The sequence below is a fragment of the Sinocyclocheilus anshuiensis genome, unplaced genomic scaffold (assembly GCF_001515605.1).
Source record: "Sinocyclocheilus anshuiensis isolate Anshui unplaced genomic scaffold, SAMN03320099.WGS_v1.1 scaffold380, whole genome shotgun sequence".
Lineage (NCBI taxonomy): Eukaryota > Metazoa > Chordata > Actinopteri > Cypriniformes > Cyprinidae > Sinocyclocheilus > Sinocyclocheilus anshuiensis.
The window spans coordinates 882410-903905 of record NW_015557081.1 but is presented as its reverse complement, the minus strand read 5'-3'; the positions used below and the strand labels follow the sequence as shown (position 1 = coordinate 903905).

Sequence of the window (21496 nt, the reverse complement as noted above, 5' to 3'; positions counted from 1 at the left end):
GGAAAAGCATCCAAATGCAGTTATAATTTTTAGATTAGTTGCATATTATGCAATGTAAACAATTTAATACAGCTGTATAGTATGATACAATCACTTACAGAGGATCCAGGTTCTCCTTTACGTCCTGGAAGAACCTCCATACCTCCCATAACATAGCCCGGTTCACCCTACATGAAAAAAGAAATGTGGAAAAAAAAACCACTATACAACATATCAAATGCTTGGCAATTACTAAACTTACTCTCTCTCCTCTCTGTCCTTTAGGTCCAGTATTACCAGGAGGCCCCTGAGATTGTGAAGAAGAGAAATAGGAAGAGATGTAAAGAAAAGGTTGGTCTGATGGTCACAGTCACTTTCACAATCACACAGAGAAGTATCAAACTGTTTAAAACGTGAGACATTTGAATCTTTTAAAAGAAAGTGGGGGCAAATACACTGACTAGCCATAATCATTCCTCATTACTCCCTGTGTCAATCACTCAAAGATAATTGCAGCTTTCCCAATTCTCCTACTAAGATATACAAAGGACTATAGGACATCACATACATGTTTTAAATAAGTATACTAACTACCATTTCAGGAATATACCGATTGAAATATCACCACCTACACTGTTTTTATATAGTGAGATGTTAAATAGGACACTTACCATGTCACCAGGAATTCCAGGCGCCCCCTGAATCAGATTAAGAGATTGTTTATGCACATTCACAACTGTAATCAACAATATTCTTCTCAGTAAGCTACATTTGTTACATATTTTTGCTGTATTAGACTGAATTTCGATCCATCCTTTACCCTTTGTCCAGGAGAACCAGGAGGTCCAGTTCTACCTGGTCGTCCTGGTAAACCCGGAATTCCATCCGTTCCGGGAAGACCCTGATGAATGCAAAGTGGGAATGATACAGACATACCTGTAGTACAATCTTATATAATATACACAAATACACAGAAATTGTTTGGTACTCCTCAAATATAACAACAGAACATCTTCAGTGCACATATTACTTTGAAAGCAAATATAGAGCAATATGAATCCACGCATTCACATTGATACACATCACAAAAATAAATAATGAAACATCATAACAATACTGATCTTGTTAGCAAGACCTGTCACATTTCATTTGTTATTTCGCTTTGATATGACAAGTGCTTTCATGTGTCGCCTTCTCAAAGTGATAACAGGAAGACAAAAAAGCAAAGTACGAATAGCACCCTGTACAGAGAGAGATCTGTGATATTAATAATTAGATTTAATCCTTTAATCTACTAAAACAACAACCGAGTCACAAAAACAATCTCATCATTAACAGAACGGCTTGGTTTAAATATTAAACGCTCCAGTAATTAACATTAACATCAACATGTAATTATGAAGACAGAGAGGGGGTGTTTTATTTATGTTTATTTAAGTTTGTGTTGTGGAACGGCATGAGTGCTTCAGATGTTGGATGTACTCACGCGTTCACCCTTTTCCCCTTTGACCTTTAGAGAGAATGAATCATAATGCCCAGGGCCTTGCTTGAGTCGCTATATCAGGAGAAAAACATAAAAAATAAAAAAAAATGCTCTTAAAATAAATACTGCAAGAAAGACACTAGATTTTTATATTTTCTTTAGAAATTGTGTGTGCAAAACTAGTGTTGTAATCGTTAACTAAAACTAAGATTATTTAAAAACTGTTGTTTTTGTAAATATTAGATGAAAAACTCTAAAAATAAATGAAAATGAGAAATGTTGACAACAAAGTGAAATGAGTTTGAGCACTAAAACTACTAACTGAAATAAAACTGAAACTGAAATAAAAAATAAATTAAAACTATTTAGAAATATTCAAAAACTAATAACAATGACAAAAGCACATAAAATGACAAAAAATATAACTAAAATTAAAATGAAAACTGAAAATATAAAAATAAAAGCTAATCAAAACATGAATACAACCTATAAAAGTAGATAAATAATACTAAAATAACACTGTGCAAAACAAAATGAATAGAAATTAAACAAAATGTCAAATAAAAACGGAAAATATATTTAAAAATCTAATTCAAAATATTAATAAAACTATAAAAAAATACAAATAACACTATGCAAAATTCGCAGTTATGATGCCATGTATCATCTGTCATGCTAATATTGTTAACCCCTACCCCTAATTAATACTAGCAATAATAATACTGATGTTAGCCTGGTAAATATCCCTAACAAGAGAGAGAGACTGTCTGTCAGAGTTCAAACAGAATGAGGCGAGCCACTGAGATTAGCGAGAAGGAAATATAGAAATGAAGAAATAGTAGTCTGCTGGTGTCTAACATACCAGGCCACCATGACCAAATCCATCGCCCTGCAGTGGAGAAATGAGATACAATCATATCATCAGTTATAATTATTTGATCAATAACACATGATAACACAATTGCCACTTACCTTTTCTCCTTTCTGACCCTGTGAACAACAACAAACCGGGAATGAGGATTCATATAAGACATGGTGTGACAGCTGTAGTGAGGATGTAGAGGAAGCGTTTACCTTGCAGCTAAGTGGACAGGGCCCTTCTGGCTTACTGAGAGCTTCTGGGTCATCTGTAGGTGTGTCCAGTTGAGCAGACTAGGACAAAGACAAATACAAATCTGACTTATGCAGTATGTATTGTGAAAATAATACTCACAATCGGATCTGCACGGCCCACCTCATCGTGTTGTTTGAACTCTGATTGTAAGGCCTCGCTACAGATGCTGCTGATAAACTCTCTCTCGATGGTCGGAAGATCGTCGAAATCACTGGCGAAGAAGATGTTCTTGTAAGTGGTGGGAGAGGCGATGGTCCTCAGCTCCTCAATATCTGCATGAGCAATGCCGATGGCCAACATACTGACACCTAATACACAAATACACATTAAAACATTCATTAATTTGGCCTTATACTAAGGTGTTACTAAATTATGATGAAGTAAATAAACACATGATGCCTCTCAGAATTTTAAGGTCAGTACATTTTGTATTTTTTTGAGAGAAAATTGAAATGAATACTTTTATCCAGGAAGGACACATTACATTTTTCAAAAGTGACAATAAAAAAAATTATAGTAATAAAAATTAAAAATCTACTTTAAATACATTTTCAGAATTGTGAGAAAAAAACTGTGAAATATAAACTCAGAATTACCTTTCTAATTTTACTTTTCATAAAATAAGCTGGAAAAAGGCTTCCAAAGTTAACAGTTCTTTTAAATTATAATAATATTTTTAGTGCTGTCAAACGATTAATCGCGATTAATCGCATCCATAATAAAAGTTTTTGTTTACATAATATATGTGTGTATACTGTGTATATTTATTATGTATATAATAAATACAAACACATGCATGTATATATTTAAGAAAAATATGTTGTTTCTATATTAAATATATTTATATATAATATATAATCATAAGAATATATACATGTATAAACATGAAAAAATATATGCTGTATGTGTGTGTATTTATATATACATAATAAATATACACAGTAGACATATATAATGTAAACAACAACTTTTTTTTTGGATGCGATTAATTGCGATTAATTTGTATGTGTGTGTATTTATATATACATAATAAATATACACAGTACACATATATAATGTAAACAACAACTTTTTTTTTTGATGCGATTAATCTATATAATCATAAGAATATATACATGTATAAACATGAAAAAATATATGCTGTATGTGTGTGTATTTATATATACATAATAAATATACACAGTAGACATATATAATGTAAACAACAACTTTTTTTTTGGATGCGATTAATTGCGATTAATTGTTTGACAGCGCTAAATATTTTCCAGTATTACAGTTTTTACTGTATTTTCGAAGAGAGTTCTTTTAAAAACGTTAAACAAATCTTACTGACCCCAAACTTTTGAACAACATTGTATATTTAGTTGTGTTCGAATATCTGTCTATTCCTGCAATGCAGTTGATATTACTCACCCAGAGCATGTGCTATCCTGGATGGTGGCTCTACGTCATCCTGTGCTCTCCCGTCTGTCAGTAACACTAACATGTGAGGGACTTCCTGTCTCATACCCAAAGACTCCTGAAACATCTCCCTAAGGACATAGCTGATCCCACGACCTACACACACATTCACATTCATCACATTTTAAATGAGACGTCACCCTAATATTTAGCATTAACAATTTTTCATCTTTGAATGTGTTTGTGCACCTGTTTTTGTGTTCCCCCCTCCGTAGCGGACTTCACGGAGTGCTCTCAAAACGGAGTTACGGTCTTTGTGAGTGTTAAAGTTGAACTCGATCCTGGGCTGATCACTGTAGTGAACTACTGCTATCTAAAGCAAGTTAATGAGATGGTTTAATCCACACTTAAAGCACATTAGATGTTTGTACTTATTATGAGACTATAGATTTAGTGACTAAGACAAAGAATCGTCTCAAATGATGTGGAAAGCCTTTAATTTAGTATAGTGCATTAGCATGTCCTACCTGTGTTCCTTTAGGTCCTATAGAGGGGAAGTAGGTGACGATTCTAAACAGGAAATCCTTCAGCTTGCCAAAGTTATTAGTTCCAATGCTCCAGGATTCATCGACCAGAAACACAATATCTGCCTTCACCCTGCCACACACTAACAGAAAGAAGCACACAATTCATTCACATTGTATAGGTTTACATTGTGTAGACAGTGCAGTAAAATTTCTACACTTCTTAAAGGCATCATATTATGGAAAATCAATTATTAACAGTTTAATTGTGTGGTATATTTCAGCACAGATGTAAAGCTGACAATGTAACACCTGTTAGAAATAGATTTTGTTTCAAATTTTACATGCAAATGGGACATTGACAGTTCAAAAAGGCAAAACAATGAAAGCAGCCTGTTTTATTTTAAGGGTCACTGAGAGGGTGGGAAAAGGGCATGGAAACTAAACAATGAATATTTCTGGTGCATAAAACCTTAAATCACATTTGAAATGGATATCAGGGAAAATATCAATGTCAACAATTCTGTGTTTTTCTGTCAATATGGGGTGCTGTGTGTACATTAATGAGGAAAAAAAATTAACTTAAATGATTTTAGCAAATGGCTGCAATATAACAAAGAGTGAAAAATTTAAGGGGGTCTGAATACTTTCCGTACCCACTTTATATATATATATATATACATATATATATGCATATTTAGGATATTTTTACACATTGAAGGTCATGTGTGTAAATGAAGGTGCAGTCTGTCAGTAAATATGTTTTTTTAATGCTTCTGACCTGATATATGTCTCCAGGATAGCAGGTATCCAGATGCTCCAGTTACACTGGTCCAGTTCAGTACAGTGCTGTTGTCGGTGGTGTTCAGAGCACTGAATCCAGTCACCTTGGGCAGATCCACTGTAACACAACAGCAACATTAATTCAAGTACATTTACATGAAAACAAGCAGGTTGAAATATCAAAAGCGACTTACATGTGCGGGCGGTCACCATTACTGGACTTCCCTCTTTGCTTCTGACCACTGCAGAAACCTGGATCTTGTATGCAGAACTGGCAGGCAGATCAGTGATGGTGAAGGACGTGGCAGAAGAAGATACAACCTCACTCCTTTTTTCTCCACCTGAGAGAAAAACACAGAATAGCAGAGTAAAGATGATGGCTGGATTGTAATCAAGTGTTAATTGTAATGGATTGGAATGAGGACTGCTGGTACCCACCATGGAAAGAACTCCAAGTGATCATGTATCCAGTGACCCCTGGTGTTTTCTTCCAGGCCAGTTTGAATGAGTTGGCGCCAATGTCCACAACTTTTACCTCCCGAACTGTTTTAATCAGCTCAGAGTCTGTCAAAGAGGCTGCAAATTCATAAAGGTAAAACAATTAGTAACACCTAGTTTATGCATGTATTATTTAAAATGTATTAAATTTGAATTTATTCATATTAAAAATTCACTCAAATATTTCACTTTTTTTTTTTGTTATTAAATCCAGAGAACATGACTCTTGAGGAATTATAATCCAATATGTATGGCATATTCAAGTCAAAACAGGTTAAATAAATAATTTTATGGTATTAAATATACATAGGTGATGTTATTTGGTGTTTATAGGTTTTATACAGTGTTTGTTTAAGTGCAATGCAGCCGCTTTCTGCTTTTCACAGTGTTGTCTGTGAAGCTGTGAAGATGTGCTGATAACAGTGAAGCTGACAGCAGACTGAGCTTCAGTAAAAATACTGCTCTATACAGCTGTGGTTGCTAAAGATAGGGGCTCAAACACAGGAGCTATCAATCAATCTCATGATATCCCTCAATCTCATTGGAACAATGGGAGGAACATCTCCATATCCCCGGACCCCGACTGTCTGAAGTGCCTAATTAACTGAGCAGAGTTTTCTTCTTATGGCTTTGATAAATGACATGTGCCTGTCGACCAGTTGTCATTGTAAGAAGACATAGAGCCAAACTGAGCAGTCCAAACGGACTAAAAAGAGTCAAGATTTGTTGGTACAGCTTTCCTACAGAGTAAAAGAAACAAAATAAAACTCTGTGGAAGACTTAGTACAACACAGGCAACAATAAAAGGACCAGTATGAAGAGGCTGTAAGTGTGAAAAGGTGAAATAAGCAAAAATAAGAGCGTATTAAAGGAATATTCTAAGATTCGGGTTTCAGTGTGTTTATTACCACAGAAATAACTTTAACTAGTCCTTTGTTTTCTTAAAAAAAATGGGTATGATGATGCACTTACAATGGAAGTGAATGGGACCAATTTTTGGAGGAAATGTGAATGTTATAATTTTATAAAAGCATATTTATTCCTCGTTAAAACTTGTGTATTCAGATGTTAAGCTGTTTTAATGGTTTCAGGTTTACAGAGTTAATTTGTCATGGAAAGGAAGATGTAAAATTGGATATAACTTTATACCTAAAATATTAGTGATTTTTCACACTAAAATCATGTTAACACATTGTTTATGTCTATACTATTGAAATGGTGAGTATTCTAATGTTTACAAATTGGCTCTATTGTAAGTGTTTCATTGTAATACAGATGTTTGCTTTTTTTAAAGGAAAGGTGAGACAAGTTGATATTATTTTTGTATTAATCAACATTATGTCACACCAGTTGAGCTTAACTTGTAATGAACTCAGAATCTTCTTTTAAATTAATGTTTGGGTGTCTTAAAACAGAAGGACACAGTTAACACATCCAGAAACTATACAAAGAAGGTTAAATCAAATACTGTGGCTATTAGTTTTTTTGTGAATCTGTGAATAAGTTCAATGTAGTGAACAGTACCTGTTTGCTGTGAGAGAGTGATTTCTGGTCCTTCTGTGTTGCTGTAGAGAGCGTGAATGCTGACAGAATAAAGGGTTTGTGGCTGAAGACCAGTGATGCTGTGCCGTAAAATGCTGCGGTCAAGATACCGACTCTGAGGACTCACAAATTCTGGGAGAGAACATCAACATGGTCAAACCTTTTGGAATATATCATAGTTTAATGGGCCTTATTAAAATAAACTAGACAGATTTATTACAAATTCAATGTTTTATCATGATATTAAGTATAGAGTTTTAAAAACTAGTTTCACCTGAACTCCAGGTGAGTTTGTACTCCGTGGCCCCTACAATAGGACTCCATTCCACATCGATGGACGAGCTGGTGTATGATGTCACTTTAAAATTTGAGACATATCCGAGAGGCGCTGGGGAGCAGAACTTATGACATGAGACCCAACCAACAAGCACAAATATATAAATAATCACTGTCAGAATGTGTTTATCAAGGAAACATGACAAGGTGTCGGGTCACTCACAGGTCCTGAATGTAGCGGTGATGCCCGGACCAACCGCAGAGCCAAAGAGAACGTAAAGGGAAAGCACATACTCGGTGTCATGGACCAGATTCTTCAAAACATACTCAGTAGTGCTGCCATTCAGAGCCAACTGCCTGGGCCGATCTCTCCCTATGAACTCTTCACATACACAAACACACACAAATAAATATATATAAATGGCTAAAAAAGTTATATATATATATATGTATAGTGGTGGCCAAAATTATTAGAACACCTGACAGATCTGAAAATATTGACTTTTTTTGCCTCCAAATCATTATTTCATTTCATAATGTTCACAAAACATGCAGATGGTTGCTCTGAGCACAAAAAATATCAGATGAAGTGAGTCGTACTGTTTTTATCCACTTTTAACTGTAATATTTGATATGTCCACTTTTTCAAGCAATTACAGCAGCACATCTCTCTGGCATAGTGTCAATATATTTCCTGAGAACTTCAACACTAATGTTATCCCATGCCTTTTGCAACTCAAGCCAAAGGCTTTCCTTTCAATGTTCAATAGTTCTGTCCAGTTTATTTTCCAACTCGCCCCAAATTTGCTCGATGGGTTGAGGTCCAGACTTTGAGGAGCCTGTCCATCATTTTCAGTGTTCCAGCAGATTCCTTCCGTCACAGGTAGTTCCAGCAATATTTTGTTTTATAGGTATTGTAATGGCCAATTCAACAAAAACAACTGAAACCTCTTAAATATGCCAAGTGTTCTAATAATTTTGGCCCCCACTGTATATCATATCATATATATATATAATATATATATAATTATTTTGATTTTTGTTACATATATTTTGGACATTCTTTAATAAATACTATAATATTTTATTTTTAATTTAATTTAATACGTATATTAATTATAGTTTTTTGGTGATATATTAATAAAAATATCTTAATAATAATAATGTGTGTGTGTGTGTGTATATACATTTTATTCAAGTAATATTCATATTTTTTATGTCTCATACTGATATATTTTAGCAAATAATAATAATAATAAAATTGCATATTTTATTTATTTTATTGCTGAGCAGATGAGTCCTTAGCCATCTTCAAGAATCGGCTAAAAACACATCTCTTCCATCTTTATTTGACCCTATAACTCTAGCACTCTCTATTCTAATTCTATTCTTTAAAAAAAGAAAAAACTTGCCCATTTTAGACTTGCACTCCATTCATTTACTAACTGCTTGTTTTCTTCAAAAAACACTATTCTTCTCTAATCTTTTTGTATTCTATCTATTTGTTTTCTTTTTATTTATTATACAATTAATAAAAACAAAAAAAGGCCTCTAACACTAGCTTGCTGTATTCCTTTTCTATTCTATCTGTTTTCATTTTATTAATTATATAATTTAAAAAACTTTGCTACATGTAAGGCATTAAGCTAACTGAGACTTGTTATAGCACTTGCATATCATTGCTCTTTTGTTGATTTTGATTGCTTCCATTGTCCTCATTTGTAAGTCGCTTTTAATATATATATAAATAAAATTTATATTTTTATATTTTTATAATAATTCATACAAATACACATCAACATTGTATATTTATATTTAAAATATATAATTTATAATAAATAATAAAAATAAATCTTACTTTCATGTTTCAAGAATTTTTTTAAATACTAAACATCTAACTTCTAATTTTGTCTCTCTCTCTCCCTCCGTTTCTCTCCTTTTTCTCCATGAACTCATCTGTATGTATGTGTCAGAGTGTGTGGTATGAGTCACAGAGCTCTCCTTCATCAGAATGTTCTTCCAGGTCGTTCTTTTAAAGCTGATGCCCCCAGCCCATCACAGTGACAGAAAGGAGTCACTTTCAAAGACTCTTCTTTTGGAGGTGCTCTGAGGTGCCATCAATTCATTTCTCTCACACAGAGCCCCAAACTTACACACACACAAATTCTCTTAAACACACAGATAAAGTTGACGGCATGAGTCATGAGGCGGCACAGCTACACCTCATGTTGTCACCAACCTGTCGCTTCCATGAAAAAGAGACTATAAATCAGAAAGAGAGAGGAAATGAAAAGGGAAACAGAGTACAAAGTGAAACTGGAAAGTGGAGAACGGCCAAATGGAGGACAAGGAGATGGAAAAAAGGTACTTATATAGGTACCTGCAGTAGGGCCCCAGGCCAATCTGTAGCCTGTGGCTCCAGGTACAGCGTTCCATGAGGTAACAGCGCTGCTAGTGCTCACCGCAGACGCTCTCAGGGTCTGTACTGCACTGCTTTCCACTGAGACAAAGAGAGAGAGCATCAGCATCTTCATACGTGGCATGATTTATTATTAGCAGTATTGAAGCTTTTCACACTCATTCTGCACTATTTTTAATGTCTAGATGTTTTTAAGACACTGTGGTGAGTTAAATAACATAAATTGAAACCCCGGGTTCCATTGTGTTGGCTCCATCTAGCTGTTTTGGAAAGCAAGCATGTGTCCTGTGTTAACGGCCCCTTATAGTTCACGTGTAGTACTCACATGTCTTAGCTTTGGCAGAGGTAACAGGCCCTTCAATGTCCACAAAGATGGGGTTGATAGTGATGGTGTACTCTGTGCCAGCATGCAGGCCCTGCACCATGTAGAAATTAAAGTTGTCTCCCAGGTTCACGTTTTCTATGTGTCCCTCTGCGGAAATATGAAAGTAGGGATATGTATAACATTTATGTTTTTAAATAGGCTGCATTTAATATTGAAGCAGCTCAGCGCTTGTTACCTGATGATGACCAGGTGAGTCTGTATCCTGTGGCGCCTCTGACAGACGACCAGCGGGCCTGAACTGTGTCTGTAGTGGCGTTCTGCACCAGCAGTTTATCAACTGGGACCAGTTTCACTGCAACACACAGAGAAGGATAAGAGCAGCGTTCTAAAATAGGATGATAATGCATGATAAAAATAATAATTGTTTTACTAAAGTTGAACAGAAAATATAAAAATAAATAAATAAATATAATGAATAAATACACAAAAGCATACAAACACGAGAACGTTTTAGATTTTATGTTAAAGATTTCTTCATGAAGATATGTGTTAGACTGCCATCTGGTGGTTAAACAAGTAATACACACAATAATTCCATTATTATTATTATTATTATTAACAATAATTTATTTTAATAAATGGTCATATTATTACAAAAATAAACAATAATAAACTATTTATTATTATGAATAATAATAAGTATTATTATTATCAACAAAAAAAAAACACTATCATGTGTATATAAACTGGGCATGAAATAGGAAGTCTAAATAGGAGCTTTCTTTCTTTTTTTTTGGACATGCACCATTGTACAAACCTTACTAGACTACCAAATTTAAGTACCTAATACCATGATGGTACAGAGACATGGTGATTATTCAGTTCTGTGGTACAGTACATAAAGTTTCCGATGCCATCATTGTGGTACTGTATTAATTTTGAAGGGCAGAATTTGTACATGAGGCATCAGATGAAACTATACTATAGAAGGAATGAAACAGAAGACAGACTTACAAGTTTTCCCGGTGACAGATACAGTCTCACTGGGGCCCTCAGGATAGACAGCGTAGATCTCGACTGTGTACTCTTTGTCCTCTTCTAAAGTGTCAATCACGTGAGAGGAGGCGTCACCCGACAGTATCTGATCATAAATGAGGCTGGGTCTGTCTGCTGAGAACAAATGAAGGAATTTCTTAAAACAACATCTTTAATATATCTCATATTCAGTCTCAGAGTGTGCGTTGATTTCTCACTTCTTGGAACGTAAATTTTATATTTATCCACTTTTCCAAGCGAAGGCGTCCATCCCAGGCGTAAAGAGAACAATCCTTCTTCAATCACACGGAAGTTCGAAACCGGTGGCAGAACAGCTGAAAAGAAAGCATATGCACGCTGGGACACTGCATTTAGACAATGGGAAAGTTTGCGTACAAATAAATGAAATATGTACATTTATCATGCTTAGAGACATTTTTAGTGTGGAAATTTCAAAACGCACTGGTTTCTGTGGTAATAGTGGCAGATTCTCCAATGCGTCCGGGATAGATGGCATATAAAGTGAGGGAGTACTCAGTCTTAGGACTCAACCCGGTTACTGGAGTACTACTAATATCTCCCTTCAGATCAATCTGAGAGACGAAGAGAAAAGAATATATTCTGAAAAAACCATACATGCACACTTGCAAATACACAGTAAACATATTAGCTTATTGCCACATAAAGAAAACTGGTCCATGTGCAGCCTTCCATCTGCTGTGCTCTGTTGCATGGGGTGTACATATGCACAGGTGACCATGTCTCACCTGTCTCTGCTGTGCCGGGAGCAGATGGCCCTTTGGAGACACAGGGGTGATGAGCAGCCTGTAGCCGGTAACGTCTCCTGTGGCCTGACTCCAGGTCAGCTGCAGAGAGCTGTAACTCAGCTCACTCACTTGCAGATCTTTAGGTCCTACTATCCTCTTCAGCACTACAGCAGACAGAACAGCACACAGGATAAGACCGAATTAGCTATTCACTGCTGCCTGATATATTATCAGACAATATTTTGCACTTTTCTAATGCAAGTCAATTAAGTATCTGTGGGAAATATTTAAAAATTTGTAAAAACGACAGGTCACTTGGGTCACTCAGCCCACAAAATTAATGTTAAATAATTTATGTACACATTTAGGTTATTAATAGAAGCAAATACTCATGTTACTGTGCAATTTGATTTAACATTGTTGTATTTAAAACAATCAAACAAACAAAAAACTAACTAAATAATGACTAATTATGTGCATTTTACTGAAAATTAACCTGAGTAACACTTTACTTAAAGGCTTTATGTATAATGCATTATAAAGGTTTATTAAAGGGTAGAATGCATTATAATTATTCATAATGTGCATTGTAATACATTATATATTGTTGTAAATAATTATAACCGAATTTAAAATGCAGTGTAACAATGAATTGATAAGTGTTATAATAATGTATTAACTGTGTTACAATTATTCATGATAATGTACAATGCATTATATGGTGCTTTACAAGGCATAATTATTGCATTAAAACTACTTTATAATGCATTATATATAAAGGCTTTAAGTAAAGTGTTACCTAAAACTGTTCACATAAATCTCCCATTTATTTTGATGGTATCTTCTATAAAGCTTGTCTAAGGGAGCAAAAGTAGCCAAGGAGGTGAGAGTTTAGTGAAGCTGAACTGTAATGACTGCAACAAAAACCTTTGGCTACAATGAATCAATCAAGACAAGTTTCATTTTTCATAAGCAAAACTCATGGAGGTTTTACCAGGTGGCTTTTGCTTAACAGGCCGGGGAGGTTCAGAAGCAGTGAAGCAGATGCGACGAGACAGTTTGGGCAGAAGGTTCTCCAGGAAGGAGAAATCGGGGCTGAGCAGTAGATGTTCCTCATGGGGTTCTGTGACGATTTTTCTCATCTCAGCTTGATTGGCGTTCCTCACCCCTGATAGACACACAACACCAGTCAGAATAACACAGATTCTACACAGTTTGACATCATCATTTCTTACATATTATGGAATCAGGGCACGTTGCAGGTCAAACTCGAACCTTCATCACCCATATGAGCACCACTACTATTCATTAACCACTATGTAACAACTCCAACGTGACTTTATTTTAAAATTGTCATAACATGGAGGCCATGTGTGTGTGTGTGTGTGCATAGAAATGACCCTCATGTGTCTCAGGCCTGCTGAAGTGTTATCAGACAGTGTATCAGTTGTAAAGTGATGATGGGAGGACATCACGGCATGTCACCCTGCTGTACATGTGTCTCAAAGATGTGTCAAACAGCCTGATATATTCATGTCTCTCTGGGAAAACTGATTAGAAAGGCAGGACACGGTGTCAGTGTGTGTGTGATGAAGGGGGGGCAAAGAGGAATGGGCTTGATGAAAAATTACAGCAATTAGTCGGCCACCGGGTAATGAGCCATAATTATTTCAGCACTCTGGGCGTCAAAACAGAGTGTGAAAAAAGTCAAGGAAACAAGGCTGACACACACAAACATACACTTGTTTTATGTCTTGCCTTGTTCACCAATATTACCATTCACTGTAAATCACTGCACTATAGTTACTCTGAGCCACACGTCAAAACATGAGAGACTGCAAACAGACGCGTCATGTCCATTCAAACTACAACACAAACACTTCTGACATAAATAGAAAGTTTTCAACTCACCCACAGCAAACAGGGAAATCCCACTATCTGTTACAGCTTTAGCTGGACCGTCCACCGGATCATCTGATTGGCCATTAGTGATCAGAACAGCAATCTGAGGCCCAAAAAAAAAAGAGAAAAACAGCTAACTAAAGTGATGCTTTAGTGATCCCAACATGCAAAAGGGTGAATCTCACACTCAAATATGAGCTTAATTAGTTAAAATTGTCACAATGCAAAAAATGTTAATGGTCATTAAAAATTAGCTTTATTTTTGTCTAATATCTTAATACTGGAGGAAAAAAACTACATTTAATGAACTGGACATATCAACTACAGAAATACAAAGTACTTTTAGTGTAAACGGAAAAACCAAATAAAACTGGGTCAAACGTGAAGATCCCCCGGCTTTTTTTTATTTTTTTATCACAAATCTTGCAAAATTCAAAGATGTACAGAAATATATTAAAGGGTAAATCTCACGAAGCCGAGAATGTCCAACTTGTATTTAACCTTAATGGAAAAAGGTTGCACTTAATTTTACAGTACTTACAGTGTACTTACACAGCAACTGTTATATGATGTTATATGATGGAACTACATGGACTTAACATGGGTTAAGGTTAGGTTTGGAGTCAGTTATTATAGTAAGTACATTGCACATAAATGTAGAACAGGACTGTAAAATAAAATGTTAACAGGAAAAAAACAAATTATATTTTGCTTATAGAAAATGAGGCCTACATTTATAGTAGGAACATTAAATTTTTGCATTGTGACATTTTCCACTCCAATTTTAGTTACAAAAATGCATCAACACATACTTTTACTATTCCTATTATTTTCAACAATGATTCTCATTACTGTAATATATTACCATAATGCATTACAGTAATCTGAGAGGTGAAATATGCTTACATGTCATGGAAAACATCATTTATTGAAAACAACAACATTATTGTCTTTATGCAGATTTTTTTCCTTTTGATTTTTGGTGTGAAATATGACTGGGACTTTTTCTTGTCAGCTTTCATGAAATCCACCCAAAAGTGTGCATTTTTGTTAAAGGACTCAATCTGCCATTAAGATCATCATGCTGATACTTATGCCCTTGAAAGCACACAGCATGAATTATCATCTCATTGCATACATAATTCCCCAACCGCAGCAGATCCAAACCTGCAAAGTCGCTTACACTCACAAATGAGTATTCTGAAAAGGAAACATCTCCTGGGTCACCTAAAGTTCACCAGCATTGGTCGTGCTGCGTCTGGGTTCATCTTTATGCACTCTACACTAGCATGCCATTACAGTGTATGTATGTGATGAGAGTTTTAATAAAAGGTGAAATCTCTGCAGTTCATTATAAACGCCCGCTCATTTCTCCACACCAGGTGCTCTACGGCAAGACCAGCAGCTGTGTGCGGTTTGGAATCCTAATCAAGCCCTAAATTAGGATGGGTGGGACACTGCGGTGTGCACTGCAGCGCAGAACGTGATGTCCTGACAGAATCAATGGAGTGATTGCAGGTGCAGCTCTTTGAGTTATATAATTAGAAGGTTGTTCTGTGTATATGTGACAGGATGTTTCATTTGGAAATGTAGCATTTAAATACTTTGCTGCAGTTTTAATCATGTACAGATATCACTGAGATTCAGTATTGAGGTGCGAATGAGGTGCAAATAAAACAGTACAAGATGTGACCATGACAAGCAGCATGACTTTGTCATTTGATTGGTTTACATTTATGCATCGTCATGCTAGGTGCACTCTTTATTGGCATCTATGCTTCCATGAAGAACCTTTAGCATCCATGAAATCTTTCTATTCAGCAAAGGGCCCTTTATACAGTCTAAACACTAAAGGTTCTTTATTGGCATCTATAGTTTCATGAAGAACCTTAACATCCATGAAATCTTTCTATTCAGCAAAAGGCCCTTTATACAGTCTTAACACTAAAGGTTCTTTATTGGCATCTATGCTTCCATGAAGAACCTTTAGCATCCATGAAATCTTTCTATTCAGCAAAGGGCCCTTTATACAGTCTTAACACTAAAGGTTCTTTATTGGCATCTATAGTTTCATGAAGAACCTTAACATCCATGGAACCTTTCCAATCCACAAAAGGTTCTTTATGGTGGAAAAATGTTCTTCAGACTACTGAAATGTTCTCCACTAAGAAAAAAATGGTTATTTTAGGAACTTTTCACTGAAAGGTTCTTTAGAGAACCAAAATGGTTCTTCTATATGGCATGGCATCTCCTTTTGGAACTTTAATTTTTAAGAGTATAGTTGGAAAAGGGTCTTTAGATTTTAAAAATGTTCTTTACATTAAGTCCTTTAAGAACAGTTCACTGAAAGGTTCTTTGGGGAACCAAAAATTGTTCTTCTATGGAATCACTGTGAAAAAACTCCCTTTTGGAACCTTTATTTTTAAGTGTGTAGCCCTGACCACTTCCAAATGTCTTTGGTTCACAATCCTGATCCTCATAACTGTACATTAAACATCAAATATCTTCTGATTGGCTGTGATTGTGTCATATCGTGCAGCAAATTGTGGTCAGTGTGGACCAGGGACGTGCACAGACATTTTGAGGGGTAGGGGCTCAAGTGGAAAAAAGGGCACTTCTCATATTTATTTATTTTATTTTTTTCTAATCAAAACGTTAAATATATTAGGGGTGTGCGATATTACCCAAAAATATATCTCAATATTTTCTGGGACTTTATTGATAACAATAATTAGATGATATTTTTCTGAGTGTGTTATTGTGCTGATATCTTAAGGACTGCCGTGGACAGCGGACTCCTAAAATTTTTGATATTCTTCATATTCTGTGTGGTGTGCTGTGTGGTTCACAGCAGTGATAGAAATTAATCTTTTCAAATAAGTTTAAATAGATTTTTACCTTTTAAATGAAATCAGTATTGACAAAATCCATCTTTGCAATGAAGAGAAAACACAGAAGCTGCATTAGAAGGGGCATTTAGATGCATTTACACACTGTTTAATGAAGGACATTAATGTATTTAACCTGCAGTTACAAATGCATTCATACTGTTTTGATATTTTAAACATAAAACGTTGAATACTGATATTTGAAATTATAAAAAAAAAAAATGAAAAGATATGAAAAGATTCTGTAAATGTGAAATTAAAACCGCCAGTAGGTGGCAGCAAGTCACTGTTAATAAGTGAGTCATTGCAACTGAACCGAATCATTTACGGTTGATTCATTCAGGAACGAAACACCGTCATGTTGCTCAGAGATGCAAATTGGAATTATATTTGTTGGCGAAATAGAGCAAAAACAGTCAATATTGTGTCTAAAACGTAAGTATCTTAATATTAAATTCTTGTTTATTGAACTGCTGTATAAAATCAATATCACATTTGTAATCATGCTGCTTTTTGGTGGAAAAAACGTCAGTCTTCGCGTGATACTGATGAACTATATGAAATGATATAAATATATACATTTCTGCCCTCATATCTTGAATTTTGTGATCATTCTAAATGCATTTTAATAAACTGAATCATGCAGTGACTGAATCATGTAGCTCTCATGAGTCATGGATGTTAGCAAGACAAATTAACTATATTTGCCTTTTGCGTAATTAGCTGTAAATTCGAGGCACAGGTAGCTTTTAGTCTTTTGTTCCTCACCACTCACTTCCACACCAAGACAAACACAACTGGAAAGGGAGGGAGGGCTTCACTTGGTCCTCACTGCAGAACACAAGATCCAGGGGGCGAGGTTGGATCCAGAACTCCTCCCACCTCACATATACTTAAACCTACCCGTCTCCACTCCCTGATCCCTAAACCCACCCATCTCCACCCCCTAGATGTGGATCCAACCCCACTCCCTGGATCTTTGTTCTGCAGTGAGGGGCTACTGGCTCTGCCTGATGCTCATGTGCCGATCAATGTGTGCTACACTGCTGTGCTATGCCTGCGCGGAGGGGCGTCGGAACTCGACAGTCCCAACATTTCCCGACCCGACCTGATATTTAGATTTTTTATTAGTTTGACAGGGAAAGCTGTGCGCAAACAGAAACACACACACACGCGCACATATAGCTATACATATATTCATTTATAAAAAAAAAAAGACACTCCCCAGAAAAAAAAGGGCACTTTCTCTCGAGGAAGAAAAAGGGCAGGTGCTCAAGACCCCTTTTATGTCTATGTGTGCACGTGCCTGGTGTGGACAAACTGATTGTTGTGTTAAGGCGCTTAAAATTGTGAGTAAATATGCAATATCGTATAAAAGCCATTTTAAAATCTCTGTTGTGCCTCTAACATGGGTTTTGTTGTGTGTGAACTTGTCTTTTTTATTTATGAAGCACTTATAATGCAGCATCTGTGGGTTTTTTTCTCTCGCAGTTGGGTTAGGCATGAAAAAGGTGTTTTGAAGTGATTGTGACTGAAGTGTCACACCTTTGGGGCGTTGTCTCTGATGATAGAAGGACTGAACACAGACTCGACAAGGAATTCCAATGCCAAGCCGGTCCGGCTGTTGCCTCCCTCATATGGCACATCCTCCACTGCTCTCAGCACTTCCTCCAGAGTCGAATAATCCGTCAGAGCTATACGCATCCTAAACAAGGACACAGCCAGATGCACGGAATATTCAAGCAGTCAATTTGTGCTTACTGAGGTCAGGAATATACACATTATATATTATAGTGTTTATTCTCTCATAATCATTTTCATAGCAGAAATCATCTCTCTGTTGTGCAAACACTAACCCGCCTCAGTATGTATACTGACCTGGACAAGTCTGAATAGACAGTCACTCCAAAGCGAATGCCTTCCTGTCCAACCACACTTCCCTGGAAGGCTCGGATGATGTCCGCTATGAACTCTTTGATCTGCTGGAAGCTGGTCGGACCCACTGACCAGGAATCATCCACCGTTTGACAGGGAAAGCTGTGCGCAAACAGAAACACACACACACGCGCACATATAGCTATACATATATTCATTTATAAAAAAAAAAAGACACTCCCCAGAAAAAAAAGGGCACTTTCTCTCGAGGAAGAAAAAGGGCAGGTGCTCAAGACCCCTTTTATGTCTATGTGTGCACGTGCCTGGTGTGGACAAACTGATTGTTGTGTTAAGGCGCTTAAAATTGTGAGTAAATATGCAATATCGTATAAAAGCCATTTTAAAATCTCTGTTGTGCCTCTAACATGGGTTTTGTTGTGTGTGAACTTGTCTTTTTTATTTATGAAGCACTTATAATGCAGCATCTGTGGGTTTTTTTCTCTCGCAGTTGGGTTAGGCATGAAAAAGGTGTTTTGAAGTGATTGTGACTGAAGTGTCACACCTTTGGGGCGTTGTCTCTGATGATAGAAGGACTGAACACAGACTCGACAAGGAATTCCAATGCCAAGCCGGTCCGGCTGTTGCCTCCCTCATATGGCACATCCTCCACTGCTCTCAGCACTTCCTCCAGAGTCGAATAATCCGTCAGAGCTATACGCATCCTAAACAAGGACACAGCCAGATGCACGGAATATTCAAGCAGTCAATTTGTGCTTACTGAGGTCAGGAATATACACATTATATATTATAGTGTTTATTCTCTCATAATCATTTTCATAGCAGAAATCATCTCTCTGTTGTGCAAACACTAACCCGCCTCAGTATGTATACTGACCTGGACAAGTCTGAATAGACAGTCACTCCAAAGCGAATGCCTTCCTGTCCAACCACACTTCCCTGGAAGGCTCGGATGATGTCCGCTATGAACTCTTTGATCTGCTGGAAGCTGGTCGTGACCAGTGACCAGGAATCATCCACCAGGAACACAATATCAGCAGGCATGGCTGTACGACATACTGAAAAAAAAAAAGAGAGAATGGCTTTATAAATGAAATTGTTCTAATAAGATGGTTAATATTTAATATTGAGAAAGTTAGGCATACTTCAGGGGGATTGGACACATACACACCACAGAAACCTGATTTGTTTTGAAAGCAAGATGGATTTCAATATTATAAATCATAGAAGATAAACATAATAGGGGTATTTCATTAGTGCAATAAAAAGCCTTGTCTATTACAAGTCATATTTTTTTTAATTGACTTTATTTATGTTAAATTAGAGAATTCTTCTTCCAGGGCTCATACGTAAAATTAACATTAAATAAATTTAATGATTTATTAATTAGTTTGAATTAATATAATTCAATTTTAATTATTTTTGATTTTTTGTTTGAATTGATATAATTATTGATAGGTAACCTTTGAAATATTGATTAATTATAATATGCCAATTAAAAATATATAACTGATAATATCCCGCACATTTTGAGTATAGTAATGAAAAAATATGAAAATATTATGGTAACATTTTACAATAAGGTTCTACTTGTTAACATTAGGTAATTACATTAGTCAACATGAAATAACAATGAAAACACTTCCAAAGTATTTATTAATCTTAGTTCATGTTAATTTCAACATTTACTAATACATTATCAAAATTAGTATCTGTTAATATTATTTAGGCTAATGGACCTGAGCTAACATGTAACAATGAACAGTTAATTTTTTACATAATTTTTTTTTACTAACGTTACACTGTCACAAATGTATTGCACATTGTTAGTTAATGTTATTGCATTAATTAAAGTGGTATCACAATTATTTAAATTATACTACTCTCAAAAATCAATCAAATATGAATTTTCCTGATTGTATTTTAGTTATGCTTAGTATGGAATTAAATTGCATTTTTGCATCATATTTCAATAAAAGTCAGGAACTGAACTGACTTGACATTCTTAGTTCAATTTTGAATCATATTTTTGAAGGGTGCAACCTCATTCTTATGAAGGTCTTCTTGTTCACACCCAGCAACAATGTGTTTGGCCACCATTAGATGGCAGTGTAGATTCAGAGAAAATATAGATTTTAAGTGCTGGTAAATTTATGCCAAGTGACCTGCACTTTAGAAAGCACATTAAACAGGAACAGCAGCTAAAGGCTCAGAATAAGTCCTGATCAGAAGAGAAGTCCAGTCATCCAGTGCTTTTTATGGTTTCATATGACCTACAATTTCAGGATGTTTTCTGAGCTTCTTTTCTGGTAGTGTGCATCCTTAAACTGCATCCAAATATTCATTTATTTCTGTCTTTGATTGGTGCAAATGTGGCCTTGGTCATGAGGTGATTGCACAACCACTGTGAAACTTGCAATGGCTGGCACTAAGTGGACTGCAGATGTCCTCTGAATCAGATAACTCTCCAAAGATGAGCTGTTTTAGGCAGGAGCTAATCAGTACTAGATTAGACTTAATAGCAGCGGACAATGTACAGCCAGATCTCACAGATGAGAGAACATAGTTTCACACACCCACACCTAAAACAAACAAAACTGAAGACGACAAGTACATCCCGAGCTTTTCAACGCCTCTAACTCACTCTCAGAAGAATGCTTTGAAATG

The 21496-nt window shown here is 35.8% G+C and overlaps 1 protein-coding gene across 1 annotated transcript in view; it reads right to left on the bottom strand.

Annotated features, from left to right (window-relative positions):
- Window positions 1–21496, bottom strand: part of LOC107676908 (collagen alpha-1(VII) chain-like) — a 61178-nt gene that overhangs the window by 29077 nt on the left and 10605 nt on the right. Inside the window, exons 3-31 of the mRNA XM_016471645.1 lie at window positions 19707–19887; window positions 19374–19533; window positions 14058–14151; window positions 13141–13314; window positions 12147–12310; window positions 11843–11972; window positions 11598–11714; window positions 11359–11514; window positions 10580–10696; window positions 10345–10491; window positions 9981–10100; window positions 7824–7982; window positions 7599–7712; window positions 7307–7456; window positions 5723–5860; window positions 5479–5625; window positions 5283–5402; window positions 4505–4644; window positions 4227–4350; window positions 3990–4133; window positions 2697–2884; window positions 2537–2614; window positions 2435–2452; window positions 2325–2351; window positions 1466–1534; window positions 800–880; window positions 651–677; window positions 242–286; window positions 99–167 (exon numbers count right to left, since the gene is read on the bottom strand). Coding sequence (XP_016327131.1) covers window positions 99–167; window positions 242–286; window positions 651–677; window positions 800–880; window positions 1466–1534; window positions 2325–2351; window positions 2435–2452; window positions 2537–2614; window positions 2697–2884; window positions 3990–4133; window positions 4227–4350; window positions 4505–4644; window positions 5283–5402; window positions 5479–5625; window positions 5723–5860; window positions 7307–7456; window positions 7599–7712; window positions 7824–7982; window positions 9981–10100; window positions 10345–10491; window positions 10580–10696; window positions 11359–11514; window positions 11598–11714; window positions 11843–11972; window positions 12147–12310; window positions 13141–13314; window positions 14058–14151; window positions 19374–19533; window positions 19707–19887 — 3398 coding nt within the window. The remainder of the gene's footprint in view (window positions 1–98; window positions 168–241; window positions 287–650; window positions 678–799; window positions 881–1465; window positions 1535–2324; window positions 2352–2434; window positions 2453–2536; window positions 2615–2696; window positions 2885–3989; window positions 4134–4226; window positions 4351–4504; window positions 4645–5282; window positions 5403–5478; window positions 5626–5722; window positions 5861–7306; window positions 7457–7598; window positions 7713–7823; window positions 7983–9980; window positions 10101–10344; window positions 10492–10579; window positions 10697–11358; window positions 11515–11597; window positions 11715–11842; window positions 11973–12146; window positions 12311–13140; window positions 13315–14057; window positions 14152–19373; window positions 19534–19706; window positions 19888–21496) is intronic.